The sequence below is a fragment of the Bos taurus genome, unplaced genomic scaffold, assembly GCF_002263795.3.
Source record: "Bos taurus isolate L1 Dominette 01449 registration number 42190680 breed Hereford unplaced genomic scaffold, ARS-UCD2.0 Leftover_ScbfJmS_2140, whole genome shotgun sequence".
In the NCBI taxonomy this organism is placed as follows: Eukaryota; Metazoa; Chordata; class Mammalia; order Artiodactyla; family Bovidae; genus Bos; species Bos taurus.
Genome location: NW_020191223.1, coordinates 111,291 through 124,777, shown reverse-complemented (window position 1 = coordinate 124,777; position 13,487 = coordinate 111,291). Strand labels below are relative to the sequence as shown.

The window sequence follows — 13,487 nt, the reverse complement described above, 5'->3', positions numbered from 1 at the left end:
GATTAAAAAGTTTATGGTATTTTTACTGATACTGCTTGCTACTAATAGCATAATTACTCTTTAGAGAAGAAATGGATTGAATTCATAAAATTAATGATTTTTGTAGTAAGATTTTAATTTAAAAGATTGTGACAATCCAGTCCAAAAGCAATATTTTATATAGAAAATATTTTGTGTGTTCATTCCTCTGTCAATGAAATCATGGTTTTTCCACTTTCTGGCTATTATTAATAATGCTGCCTTGAACATTGGTACACAAACATCTGTTAGAGTCTAGAAATTTGAGTAATGATTTGATTGAGAATTCTGAGTATCTCTTGTAATCCTAACCCTTCTGTGAGATTTTTGAGAATGAATCATTTTTAATATTGTAGCTTATTCTCTTCACCAGGAATGAATACTACCTCTGCATAGACAGTGTTTTTGAAAGAATGCATTTTTCCTTTGTTGGATTTTTTTTTAAAGACGTGGGGTATGCATGGGGATTTTTCAAAGATTACTTTAGTAGGTTATTTATATTACTCCCAGATATCTTGATTCCAGCTTGTACTTCCTCCAGCCTGGCATTTCGCATGATGTACTCTGCATAGAAGTTAAATAAGCAGGTGACAATATACAGCCTTGATGCATCTTTTCCCAATTTGGAACCAGTCCATTGTCCCATGTTTGATTCTAACTGTTGCTTCTTGAGCTACATACAGGTTTCTGAGGAAGCAGGTAAGGTGGTCTGGCATTCCCATCTCTTGAAGAATTTCCACAGTTTGTTATGATCCACACAGTCAAAGGTTTTGACAGTCAATAAATCAGAAGTAGATGTTTTTCTGTAATTCTCTTGCTTTGTCTATGATTCAACAGACGGATGTTGGCAATTTGGTCTCTATTTCCTCTGCCTTTTCTAAATCCAACTTGTGCATCTGGAAGTTCTTATTTCACGTACTGTTGAAGCCTCACTGGAAGAATTTTGAGCATTACTTTACTAGCATGTGAGATGAGTGCAGTTGTGCAATTGGTTGAACATTCTTTGGCATTGCTTTTGAGATTGGAATGAAAACTGACCTTTTCCAGTCCTGTGTCCACGGCTGAATTTTCCACATTTGCTGGCGTATTGAGTGCACCACTTTCAAAGCATCATCTATAGGATTTGAAATAACTCAATTGGAATTCCATCACCTCCACTAGCTTTATTTGTAGTGACACTTCCTAAGGCCCACTTGACTTTGCAATCCAGGATGTCTGGCTCTAGGTAAGTGATCACACTGTTACGGTTATCTGAGTCATGGAGATCTTTTTTGTATAGTCCTTCTGTGTATTCTTGCCACCTCTTCTTAATATCTTCTGCTTCCGTTAGGTCCAACAATTGCTGTCCTTTAATGTGCTCATCTTTGCGTGAAATGTTCCCTTGGTATCTCAAATTCTCTTGAATAGATCTCTAGTCTTTCCCATTCTATTGTTTCTCTTTATTTCTTTGCCTTGATCACTGAAGAAGGCTTTCTTATCTCTCCTTGCTATTCTTTGGAACTCTGCATTCAGATGATTGTATCTTTTCTTTTCTCCTTTGCCTTTAGCTTCTCTTCTTTTCTTAGCTATGTGTAAGTCCTCCTCAGACAACCATTTTGCCTTTCTGCATTTCTTTTTCTTGGGGGTGGTCTTGATCACTGCCTCCTGTACAATGTCACAAACCTCCATCCACAGTTCTTCAGGCACTGTCTATCAGATCTAATCCCTTGAATCTGTTTGTCACTTCCACTATATAATCATAAGGGATTTGATTAAGGTCATACCTGAGTGGTCTAGTGATTTTCTGTACTTTGTTCAATTTAAGTCTGAATTTGGCAATAAGGAGCTCATGATCTGAGCCAGTCAGCTCCCGGTCTTTTTTTTTTTTTTTTTTTTGCTGATTGTATAGAGCTTCTCCATCTTTGGCTGCAAAGAATATAATCAGTCAGACTTTGGTATTGACCACTTGGTGATGTCCATGTGTAGAGTCGTCTCTTGTGTTGTTGGAAGAGGGTGTTTTGGTATGACCAGTGCAGACTCTTGGAGGGCACAAACAAAGCCTTGTGTGCACCAGGAGCCAGGAGAAAGGAGCAGTGTCCCCACAAGAGACTGAGCCAGACTTGCCTGTGAGTGTCCAGGTGTCTCCTGCAGAGGGGTGGGTCGACAGTGGCCTGCTGGGGGTCAGGGGCACTGAATACAGCAGTGCATGAACAAGTCCTTTTGAAAGAGGTGGCCATTACTGTCATTACCCCTACCATAGTTTGACCTCAGGCCAAACAACAGGGAGAGAACACAGGCCCACTCATCAACAAAAACTTGGATGAAAGATTTACTGAGCATGGCCCTGCCCATCAGAATAAGACCCCACAGTCAGTCTCTCCCATCAGGAAGCTTCCATAAGCCTCTATCCTTATCCCTCAGAGGGCAGACAGAATGAAAACCACAATCACAGAAAACTACCCAAACTGACCACATGGATCACGACCTTGTCTAACTCAATGAAACGACGAGCCATGCCATGTCAGGCCACCCAAGGTGGAAGGGTCGTTCTGGAGCACTCTGACACAACGTGGTCTGCTGGAGAAGGGAATGGCAAACCACTTGAGTATTATTGCCTTGAGAACCCCATGAACAGTATGAAAAGGCAAAAAAATAGGATACTGAAAGATGAACTCCCCAGGTTGATAGGTGCTCAATATGCTACTAGAGATCAGTGGAGAAATAACTCCAGAAAGAATGAAGAGAGGGAGCCAAAACGAAAACAACGCCCAGTTTTGGATGTGACTGGTGATGGAAGTAGAGTCCGAAGCTGTAAAGAACAATACTGCATGGGAACCTGGAATGTTACGTCTATGAACCAGGGTACATTGGAAGTGGTCAAACAGGAGATGGCAAGAGTGAACATTGACATTTTAGGAATCAGTGAACTAAAATGGACCGGAATGGGTGAATTTAACTCAGATGACCATTATATCTACTACTGTGGGCAAGAATCCCTTAGAAGAAAGGGAGTAGCCATCATAGTCAACAAAAGAGTCTGACATGCAGTACTCTGCTGCAATCTCAAAAATGACAGAATGATCTCTGTTTGTTTTCAAGGCAAACCATTCAATATCACAGTAATCCAAGTCTATGCCCCAGCCACTAATGCTGAAGAAGCTGAAGTTGAGCAGTTCTATGATGATCTACAAGACCTTCTAGAATTAACACCCAAAAAAGATGTCCTTTTCATTATAGGGGACTGGAATGCAAAAGTAGGAAGTCAAGAGATACCTGGAGTAACAGGCAATTTTGGCCTCAGAGTACAAAATGAAGCAGGGAAAAGGTGAACAGAGTTTTGCCAAGAGAATGCACAGGTCATAGCAAACGCCCTCTTCCAACAACACAAGAGATGACTCTACACATGGACATCAGCTGATGGTCGATTTTATGTGTAAAATAGCCTATTTTTAACAAATAAATGTTGGCAGTTTAAATTCCAGAAAGATAACAAAATGATGAAAAATTATTTTAAGCTGTTTGAAGGAAAGTCATTCATTTTGAAGTCTGTCCTGACTGGCATCAGGTTTATAAACTGTGTTGAGTATAAATGCATATCACTCATGAACCCATGAGAAGTAATACTTTCTTTGATTTCTGTGCTCACACTCTGGGCTCTGTGCTGTCCTTTTCTTAAGAAATGACCTCTGTCTGTAGCTGAGTCATGTTTCCTAAGCCAGGTTCCTCTTTATCGAACTTCTAAGAAAATCTCAAAGGCCTTTTCTCATTTTGTATGTCTTGGTCTCTGTTGGACTTCCCGGATGGCTCAGACAGTAAAGACTCTGCCTGCAATGCAGGAGACCCAGGTTCAATCCCTGGGTTGGGAAGATCCCCTGGAGAAAGTGAGAGTGAAAGTGCTCAGTTGTGTCCGACTCTTTGACATCCCATGGACTACACAGTTGTTGGAATTCTCCAGGCCAGAATACTGCAGTGGATAGCCTTTCCCTTCTCCAGGGGATCTTCCCAATGCAGGGATTGAACCCAGGTCTCCCACATTGCAGGCGGATTCTTTACCTGCTGAGCCACAAGGGAAACCCAAGAATACTGGAGTGGGTAGCCTATCCCTTCTCCCACAGTCCATGGGATCACAAAGTGTCAGACGTGACTGGGTGAATAACACTTGGTCTCTGTTAGGTCAATCAAGCAAGCGAGCGGTGTTTTTGCTGCCAAAGTTCTCTTTAAAGCTTTCGGTGTCCTGTGAATTTGATTGGGGTTCATGCCATTGGAAAAGCTACCCTCAAAAATCTTTTTTGAGGGAAGCATCATACCTTGGGCTTTCTGTGAAGCTTTGCCGGATGATGCCCTTAAAATACTTAGGCTCTTAAGATCCTTAAAGGAACCTGAGGCACCACCTTAAGTCTTTCCAGGGTCTTAATGAAGGGTTTTACAGCCTACAGGTTCTACCTTTAGACCATGTTTTCCTGGCAGCACCCTAGGTTTGATCTTAGCCCAGAAGCCATTTCTGTCTTTTTGCATCATGTGACAATTGGACAGGTGGAGATGCTGTAAAGGGGATATGGTATTGAACCCAGTGAGTCCTGGTTCCTTTATATTTAATAGTGCTTTTTTTTTTTTTTTTGTCTCATAGCTTACCCCTCTCATTGATTTACTTTCAGCTGCTTCATAACAAGAGTCTCTGCCCCCCATGTTTCAGTGTCAGTTTCTTCTCTTGCCTAGAAGCCGACACCGGCAGCCTCTTCAAGGACCATCAGGCTTCTGTGTACAATGTCATGAAGCCCATTGGGTTTTCATTTCTTTCTCTGCATCCATTCAGGTCCCACCTACATCCAGGTTCAAAAGCATTCTCGTGTGTTTTAGTTCTTTTTTAATGGCAATATCTCATTTTTGGGCATGACCGCCTCGATGGACATGAGTTTGAGCAAGCTCCAGGAGTTGGTGGTGGACAGGGAAGCCTGGTGTGATGCAGTCCATGGGGTCACAAAGAGTCAGGCATGACTGAGTGAACTGCACTGAACCCCATTTTTATATCAGTATCTGTGCCAGTTATTTATTGCTAACAAATTGCAGTAGAGATCACCCAAAGCCTAGTGACTCAAAACAGCATTTCCTTTGTTCACAAGTCTGTTTTGCAGCAAGGCTCAGTGAGTGAGGCCAGCTCATTTCTTCTCCAGTCATCATCAGCTGGGATGTTGTGAAGGTGGGGACCAGAGTCATCTGAAGACTTGCTCATGCACGTGTCTGGCAACTGGAGCTGGCTTTTGGATGGGTCATTAGGTGGGGGAAGACACTGACATGTGCTCAGTATGTGGCCTGGGCTTCTTCATAGCATGGTGACTGATGCTAAGGGTGGGCTTCCCCACGGAGCCGAAGTCAGAAGTTATTTAGCTTGAGAAATAACATAGCAGTTCCCCCAGACTCTGTCCACTAGAATCAGCTACTGAGGCCAGCACATATTTAAGGGGAGGGAATTTCATGTGAAAAGTGTCAAAGAATTTGTAGACATGTTTGAAAACCACCAGCTCCATTCACCTCGACTTACCAAGTAATCATTCTGTCTAAATGAAAGTTCTTTCCTACTCTGTGTCACTGAAATTCCAGCAAATATTTTTTGTTTGTTTTGTTAGCTATGTTCTCTTATTCTGTGGAAAGTAACAATGGGTTGCCAGAAAGAAGCATTTTTTTGTTGTTCAGAAAAATGTATGGATCATCTCACTAAATTCTTAGGAAACGGGTATCTTTAGCCTTGTGAATCATTTCTCTTTGGAATGCAATTCAAATTAGGAAAAACTATTTCTAGTTCAGAAAAAGGCTTATTGGATTAGAATCCATATTTACAAGATTTAGTCATTAGAGTCTTATTTTCACTATCTTTTTTTGGGAGGCATTTATTAACTCAGCCCTAAACTCAATACAATATACCTCTAACTTCTTTAAAAACCATGGGACATGGTGAGGGGAAGGAGTAAGAGACGTTCTACCAAGGGGTGACTTGCAGTCATTCCATGGAGGAAAGAGAGAAAAGCTTTATTACAGAACAATAAAAGAGTGTAAAATCAAGTGCAAATGTTGTGTGACAAAGACGATGACAGTGAAGAATATATTTTGTGACTCTTGGTGACTTCTTTCTTGATTCTCTGCGTAATTCCTGGTCCTACATTCAACAGTACAGATACCATCACATTTATTTGCTCCTCAGTTTGTATTAGGCTGGGCTCAGTCCACTTCCCTCATTACCAAATGGCATTTGTTCTATTCTTGCAGATTGATGATCTTCCAGCAAAGCTGGAAACTGTATGTTCAACGTGTCTGCACGTGAATGCAAAAATTGAAGTTCTTCAAGAGGAGTTATTATCTATGAAAGGAATGCAAAAGAGATGTGAAAAACTAGAGAAGAATAAAAAGAAGTTGCAGCAAGAAGTAGTGACCCTCAAAAGTCATATAGAACTGAATATGATAGAACACAGTCAAGTAGAGCACTACAAACAGGAGGTTGAAGAAAGAGTGATACAGGATCTCAGAGAGAAATTAAGAGAAGTCAACATGTTTTTACAGGTAATTTGTTGATTTGTCATATCCTTGAATTCGCCTCACTGTAAATTACATTTTGGATGCATACAGTTTATGTGTTTCCTCTGCTTCCCTTAGAGCAGTTTGTTTTGTAGATTTCTGGAAGGAAGGGGACACTTGTCTCTCTCTGAAGAGAGAAAGATTTCAGTTTCCATCACAGTTATCACTAAATTGATATTTCAGAATGATTCTCACTAGAGGATCCTTTTACTTATAAGACCAATTGACATAAAACAACACCATGAAGAGGAAAAAAAATACTGTGGTTTAGAACGGGTACCATCCTCTTGAATTATTCTCAAGTTGTCTTGTTCAGTTTTTAAATTTTAAGTTGATCCTCTTATTCTTTGACTTATCAGGTTACATAAGTACTACTATAACATTGATTCCACTTTAATTTTATAATTCAGATGTAATTCATTTCACATTGACCATGATTATTTTAAAGTTTCACTTTTCTTTTTTTCACATTTAAAATTGCTCTCTGAATTACTGACTCAAAACTAAAGGGAACAAATACAATTATTCAGGTTATAATCATTAACAAAAGAAATATATCTTTCAAAATTTGACTTAGATACAAGCAGCATCTCAAGAAAACTTAGAGAAGTTACGAGAGAATGATACTGCTTTCATAATAAGTCAGATGGAACTCAGAATTAAAGAGTTGGAATCTGAACTCTCCAAGACGAAAACTTCTCAAGCAGAGTTGGAAAAATATAAGAAACTCTACCTAGAAGAACTAAAGTTAGAAAGTCATTGGAAAGTAAGCTAGACACGTAAGTCAAAACACAGAATCACAAAATAAATTTAGTTCATTAATTTGTCTCTAAAGCCTAATTTTTATAGAGCCAGGTTCCTGAGATGAGTAGGAAGTGAAAGCTAACTAGATAGTCACTGCCAAAGGGGCCCTAAGTCAAACTAGTAATACTATATCCTTGTAAGTTTTCCTACACTATGTAAAATCATGGTTGTGAAATCAGGGGAAATGAACATGGGGGTGACTGGCAGGATAATTCACAGAGTGCCTAAAAATAACATGGTGACCTGACTCAGGGCGGGTGTGGAAGATGCAAAGGGCAGATCGCAGCACCTCCAGTGCCTAGTCCAGGTTTCCCTACTATCTGAAAGCAGAGCATTCCTAGGAAGCCTTTCATAAGCCAAAACATCATAAACCAAAGAAGCAGGGACCCGAGGACACGTTCTGCTCGTAGATGCATAAAATGAATATGCACGAGTAAAGCACAGGTGCTCCCACACAAGGTTCAGGGGTGTGGCGACTTGACGCTGAGAGGTGGGGTGTCACTCCCGGGGAAGGAGCTCGGTGGGGCCGGTCTCCCTGTTTGTGGAACACGATGCCTCTCACTGTAAAAACATGCACTGAACATCGTTTCAGCTTTTTGCCTTTTTAAATGAAACCAAAAATCCTCTTCAGATTTTTTTTTTTGTTGTTATTATGAAAAACAGGAGATTTTTGTTGTTGTTGTTGTTATGAAAAACAGGTGCCTATGTAGGCCCTTCGTAGAAGTGAAGTAACATAAAATGAACTTTGGAAAAGCAAGGGATGCTTGAAATTGTTTCTGGGGCTGTTTTAGCCCTTTTCAGTCTCACCCAATGACTTTCTCATCCTGCCCTTGAGATTGTGGCTCTAGGTGATTCCTCAGAGCCAAATGCTTAATTTTTCTGAGGTCACGAGTGAAACATTTATACTAGGGTGGTGAAAGCAAATACTTGAACGTGGCTTTGAGGGATGGGGTGTTTCTTCATCCCTGAACTCTTTCCTCGAGGCAGGTGTGTCCCAGAGGGCAGCAGATATCACTGTGAGGCCACCTCCCTTTCTCTCTGACGCCCTCTCTCTCCTCTCCCAACTGTGACTTGTTAGTTGAGGAGCCCCAGACACATGTGTACTTCTTTAGAGCATGTTTACAACTATCATTGTTTACAGGAGGTCTGCTCTGTGCTTTCAGTGTTCAGTTTAGTGGGACATTCCATTTACTATATGGCAACTTAAAAAATGCAAATCATTTAGGGAATCGTGCTGTAAAGAGCAATATTGCACAGGAACCTGGAATGTTAGGTCCATGAATCAAGGCAAATTGGAAGTGGTCAAACAGGAGATGGCAAGAGTGAACATCGACATTCTAGGAATCAGCGAACTGAAATGGACTGGAATGGGTGAGTTTAACTCAGATGACCACTATATCTACTACTGTGGGCAGGAATCCCTTAGAAGAAATGGAGTAGCCATCATGGTCAACTAAAGAGTCCGAAATGCAGTACTTGGAGGCAATCTCAAAAACAACAGAATGATCTCTGTTCGTTTCCAAGGCAAACCATTCAATATCACAGTAATCCAAATCTATGCCCCAACCAGTAATGCTGAAAAAGCTGAACGGTTCTATGAAGACCTACAAGACCTTTTAGAATTAACACCCAAAAAAGATGTCCTTTTCATTATAGGGGACTGGAATGCAAAAGAAGGAAGTCAAGAAACACCTAGAGTAACAGGCAAATTTGGCCTTGGAATACGGAATGAAGCAGGGCAAAGACTAATAGACTTTTGCCAAGAGAATGCACTGGTCATAACAAACACCCTCTTCCAACAACACAAGAGAAGACTCTACACATGGACATCACCAGATGGTCAACACCGAAATCAGATTGATTATATTCTTTGCAGCCAAAGTTGGAGAAGCTCTACACAGTCAGCAAAAACAAGACCGGGAGCTGACTGTAGCTCAGATCATGAACTCCTTATTGCCAAATTCAGACTTAAATTGAAGAAAGTAGAGAAAACCACCAGACCATTCAAGTATGACCTAAATCAAATCCCTTATGATTATACAGTGGAAGTGAGAAATAGATTTAAGGGACTAAATCTGATGGACAGAGTGTCTGATGAACTATGCACGGAGGTTCGTGACACTGTACAGGAGACAGGGATCAAGACCATCCCCATGGAAAAGAAATGCAAAAAAGCAAAATGGCTGTCTGGGGAGGCCTTACAAATAGCTGTGAAAAGAAGAGAAGTGAAAAGCAAAGGAGAAAAGGAAAGATATAAGCATCTGAATGCAGAGTTCCAAAGAATAGCAAGAAGAGATAAGAAAGCCTCCTCAGCGATCAATGCAAAGAAATAGAGGAAAACAACAGAATGGGAAAGACTAGAGATCTCTTCAAGAAAATTAGAGATACCAAGGGAACATTTCATGCAAAAATGGTCACAACAAAGGACAGAAATGGTATGGACCTAACAGAAGCAGAAGATATTAAGAAGAGGTGGTAAGAATACAGGGAACAACTGTACAAAAAAGATCTTCACGACCAAGATAATCACGATAGTGTGATCACTCACCTAGAGCCAGACCTCCTGGAATGTGAAGTCAAGTGGGCCTTAGAAAGCGTCACTACGAACAAAGCTAGTGGAGGTGATGGAATTCCAATTGAGCTATTTCAAATCCTGAAAGATGATGCTGTGAAAGTGCTGCACTCAATATGCCAGCAAATTTGGAAAACTCAGTAGTGGCCACAGGACTAAAAAGGTCAGTTTTCATTCCAATCCCAAAGAAAGGCAATGCAAAGAATGCTCGAACTACTGCACAATTGCACTCATCTCACACACTAGTAAAGTAATGCTCAAAATTCTCCAAGCCAGGCTTCAGCAATATGTGAACCATGAACTTCCAGATGTTCAAGCTGGTTTTACAAAAGGCAGAGGAACCAGAGATCAAATTGCCAACATATGCTGGATCATGGAAGAAGCAAGAGAGTTCCAGAAAAACATCTACTTCTGCTTTATTGACTATGCCAAAGCCTTTGACTGTGTGGATCACAATAAACTGTGGAAAATTCTGAAAGGATTTAGAATAGGATGGGAATACCAGACCACCTTACCTGCCTCTTGAGAAACCTGAATGCATGTCAGGAAGCAACAGTTAGAACTGGACATGGAACAGACTGGTTCCAAATAGGAAAAGGAGTACGTCGGCTGTATAGTGTTGAGATAGAGACAAAAGTGAGCTTCATTTAAAATTTTTTCATGTTTGCTTTAACTACAAATTTAGAAACATTCTACAATTGCTCAGAAAAATATTTTTTGTAAATCTCCTTGCTTCTCATGAGGAGGGTAGGAGTATAAGTCCTCCCTTTGAAACTTCGGGCTGAGGAAATGAAGTTCAACTGTAATTTCTGACCAGATTTATAGTTGAGATTACACTCATTCTTTTTGTATATAACAATTAACCATGAGAGCTCGGATAGAAGTAGGCTAAATAGTAAAGAGAGATCTTATTTGTGTTTTAAATTTTGTCCTAAATAACTCAAAATGTGGATAATTCATTGTGCTGACTCATTTTAATAAACCAGGTTTTATCAGGAGGAAACGAACATCCTTTTAAGACTAATCTTTTCAATTTTGGCCTGCTTGATTCAACTAAAGATTTTCAAGTTTCCTGTCCTGTGTTTAAAAAATACCTATGCTTTACAAATTAACTATATCAACTGCTACAAATAGGAGTTTGATACTGATTTATTTTTGTTCACACATTTAAGACATAATTTAAAACATTTATTAAATGCCACAAGCATTACTGAACTACGTAACAAGGTTTTACATATTCATTTTCTCTATGTTATAGTTAAAAAAACTATATGTGTTTTCTTAATCTGAGGAATTAGCTGGCATAGGACTCTAGACTCTTTTGTAGAATTGTAACTTTGACTACATCAATGAGTCTTGTACCTTAAAAACAACCTTTCTTTTTAAAAAAAACCTTCTGCACAGAACCGTATTATATAAGAGACAAGTATAGAGTCATTTAGCTAAAGGAGTGGCCAGAGACTGTGCAGCTGTGACTTCTCTGTTTCCTCAACCCTTCAGTGACCCCCAAGGGACCTTCCCCTTCTATGGGACATAGTTCAGAAACTAACACTGTGAGAGAATCCTTCTCGCTAAACACCTTTAGAATTAAAACTTGCTGGTACATTGTTTTCTTGTGTATAATTTTCTCACCTTTCTATGCTTCGCTAAAAGGAAAACTTTAAAGAAAACTGCAGATGTGTTCTTCTTATTAATATTCGACTTCAAACTACTTCATTTGAACATGATCCTCACCTAGAAATCAAAATAAAGGTCTTGGAAGTACATATTTAGGGCAGGAGCTGTTAAGGGAGAAGATGGTGATCTTGTGCATCATTACCAGGATTATGGGTCATTCCCTAATTCTCTGAAATTATGTGTACTCAATAGACTGATATTTATTATACTTTTTATCAGATTAATCTAAATAGCATTCCATATATATGTTCTCTGTTATCTAAAAGCAGAATAAGTAGGAATTCATTTTCTTTTATTTATGGGATTATTTTTCTACCTAAGTAATCTTCAAGTTAGGTCTAGTCTCAAAGTATTATTTAAATGTCACATGTAGGAAATTATATGTCATTCCTATGATAATATCTCTTGTTTAACTTAAACATAATATTTGACTTATTTCAGATGCAGCAGGAGTTGGCAGGAGTATAACTAGAGAACTAGAAGAAGGTATGTTGCCAAAACGTATGAGTTAAACTTAGACATTGATTTCTGAAATACATGGTAAACAGTCAGTGGCGTCTCTTTCCATTGTTTGGATAACAGTTGCTATCTTAAATATTTTTTCTTACATATAGCTAATGAAAAATGTGAGCATGAGCAGTCATAGTGAAAAATTCCTTCTTCCTCATTTTTTCACCATGTTCCGTTGCTTGAAAAACAAGCCCAAAAGGTCTAGGTATTTCTTTTATTTCTGCTATTTCCTTCTTCTGCTGCCTCCATCCCTGTGGAACTATCTGCCTACACCCTGACACTATTCTCAGAATACGTGGAGTTCATCAGCGTCTCAAGTGTCTGATAGTGGTTACGGTTAGGAACCCAGGCTGAAGCAGTCATGTTTGTGTAGCTGTCACTTGGTGGTGACTTTAAAACTCCTCTGTCGCTGACTTTGTCACCAGTTTATCTTTCACGCTCAGGAAAAGCTCCAAACACCCACATCAATTTGGGTCCTGCCAAAGTAGTTGCCCTTATCTCTCTACCACCCTCCTCTGCCCCTCAACTCTGCATCTAACCAGCCAGACTGTGTAGGATCCCACAGGTGTGCTTCCTCACCTCCGGTCTTTGTACATGTTTCTCCCCTCTACCTCTTGTACTTTCTCCTGTCCTTCAGATAGCTACTTACATATCACCTCCATCAAAAAGCTGGCAGTACTGACACAAGGCTGGCTGTCCCTTTTGAGTGCTCCTTGTGCCATCTTTTATATCTGTCTTAGTATTTATGACTCTGTATGGAAATCCGCTGTTCATGTATTTTTCCAGTTTAGGGCATATCATTTTTCAGGGTGGACTGGGGCACCTTCATCTTATAATTCCAGTGCTTGTCACAGCACCTCTGCATGTAGTTATCGAGTAAATGAATGAAGAATGAGAAAACCAGAAGCCCTGATACTCAGCCACACGTGCGACCATGAGCAGATTATATAATTGTAATCTCGTTTTTTGTGTTGTGTCATCTATAGATATATTTCATTCTTCGGAACACTTGAATAGGTCTCAGTTTTGTTTTTGTTTTTTTTTTTTTCTTAACTAATACTTAGTTAACTCAAGTATTTTAGGTAAAGAATATAATTCTTTCCTTTTCTTTCCAGTTGATGCTGAATTTGCATCTAATTCCTTTAGAGTGTCTCCTTGAGGATCTACAGATGGGTCAAATGTATATGAGGACCTACTATGGAAAACATCACAAGAATATGTACAGACTTTGACGAAAAAAGATATGATTTGAATGATGAATAGTAAAAGTTTCCCTACGGGACTGTTTACGTGAAGTTTTCATTGTTTCCCATTAAACCTGATGAGAAATTCTTTATTAAAGGAAAATATTTTCATATTA

General features: G+C 39.6%; 1 protein-coding gene across 6 annotated transcripts in view; it reads left to right on the top strand.

The window, feature by feature from the left end:
* Positions 1–13,487, top strand: part of LOC522845 (ankyrin repeat domain-containing protein 26) — a 78,320-nt gene extending 64,833 nt beyond the window's left edge. For 5 of the 6 annotated variants that reach the window (XM_024989110.2, XM_059884461.1, XM_024989111.2 and 2 more), the window contains 4 exons: positions 6,259–6,549; positions 7,142–7,343; positions 12,059–12,103; positions 13,243–13,487. In XM_024989110.2, coding sequence (XP_024844878.1) covers positions 6,259–6,549; positions 7,142–7,339 — 489 coding nt within the window. In that variant the 3' untranslated portion in view covers positions 7,340–7,343; positions 12,059–12,103; positions 13,243–13,487. The remainder of the gene's footprint in view (positions 1–6,258; positions 6,550–7,141; positions 7,344–12,058; positions 12,104–13,242) is intronic. The other variant, XM_024989112.2, reaches the window with a different exon arrangement.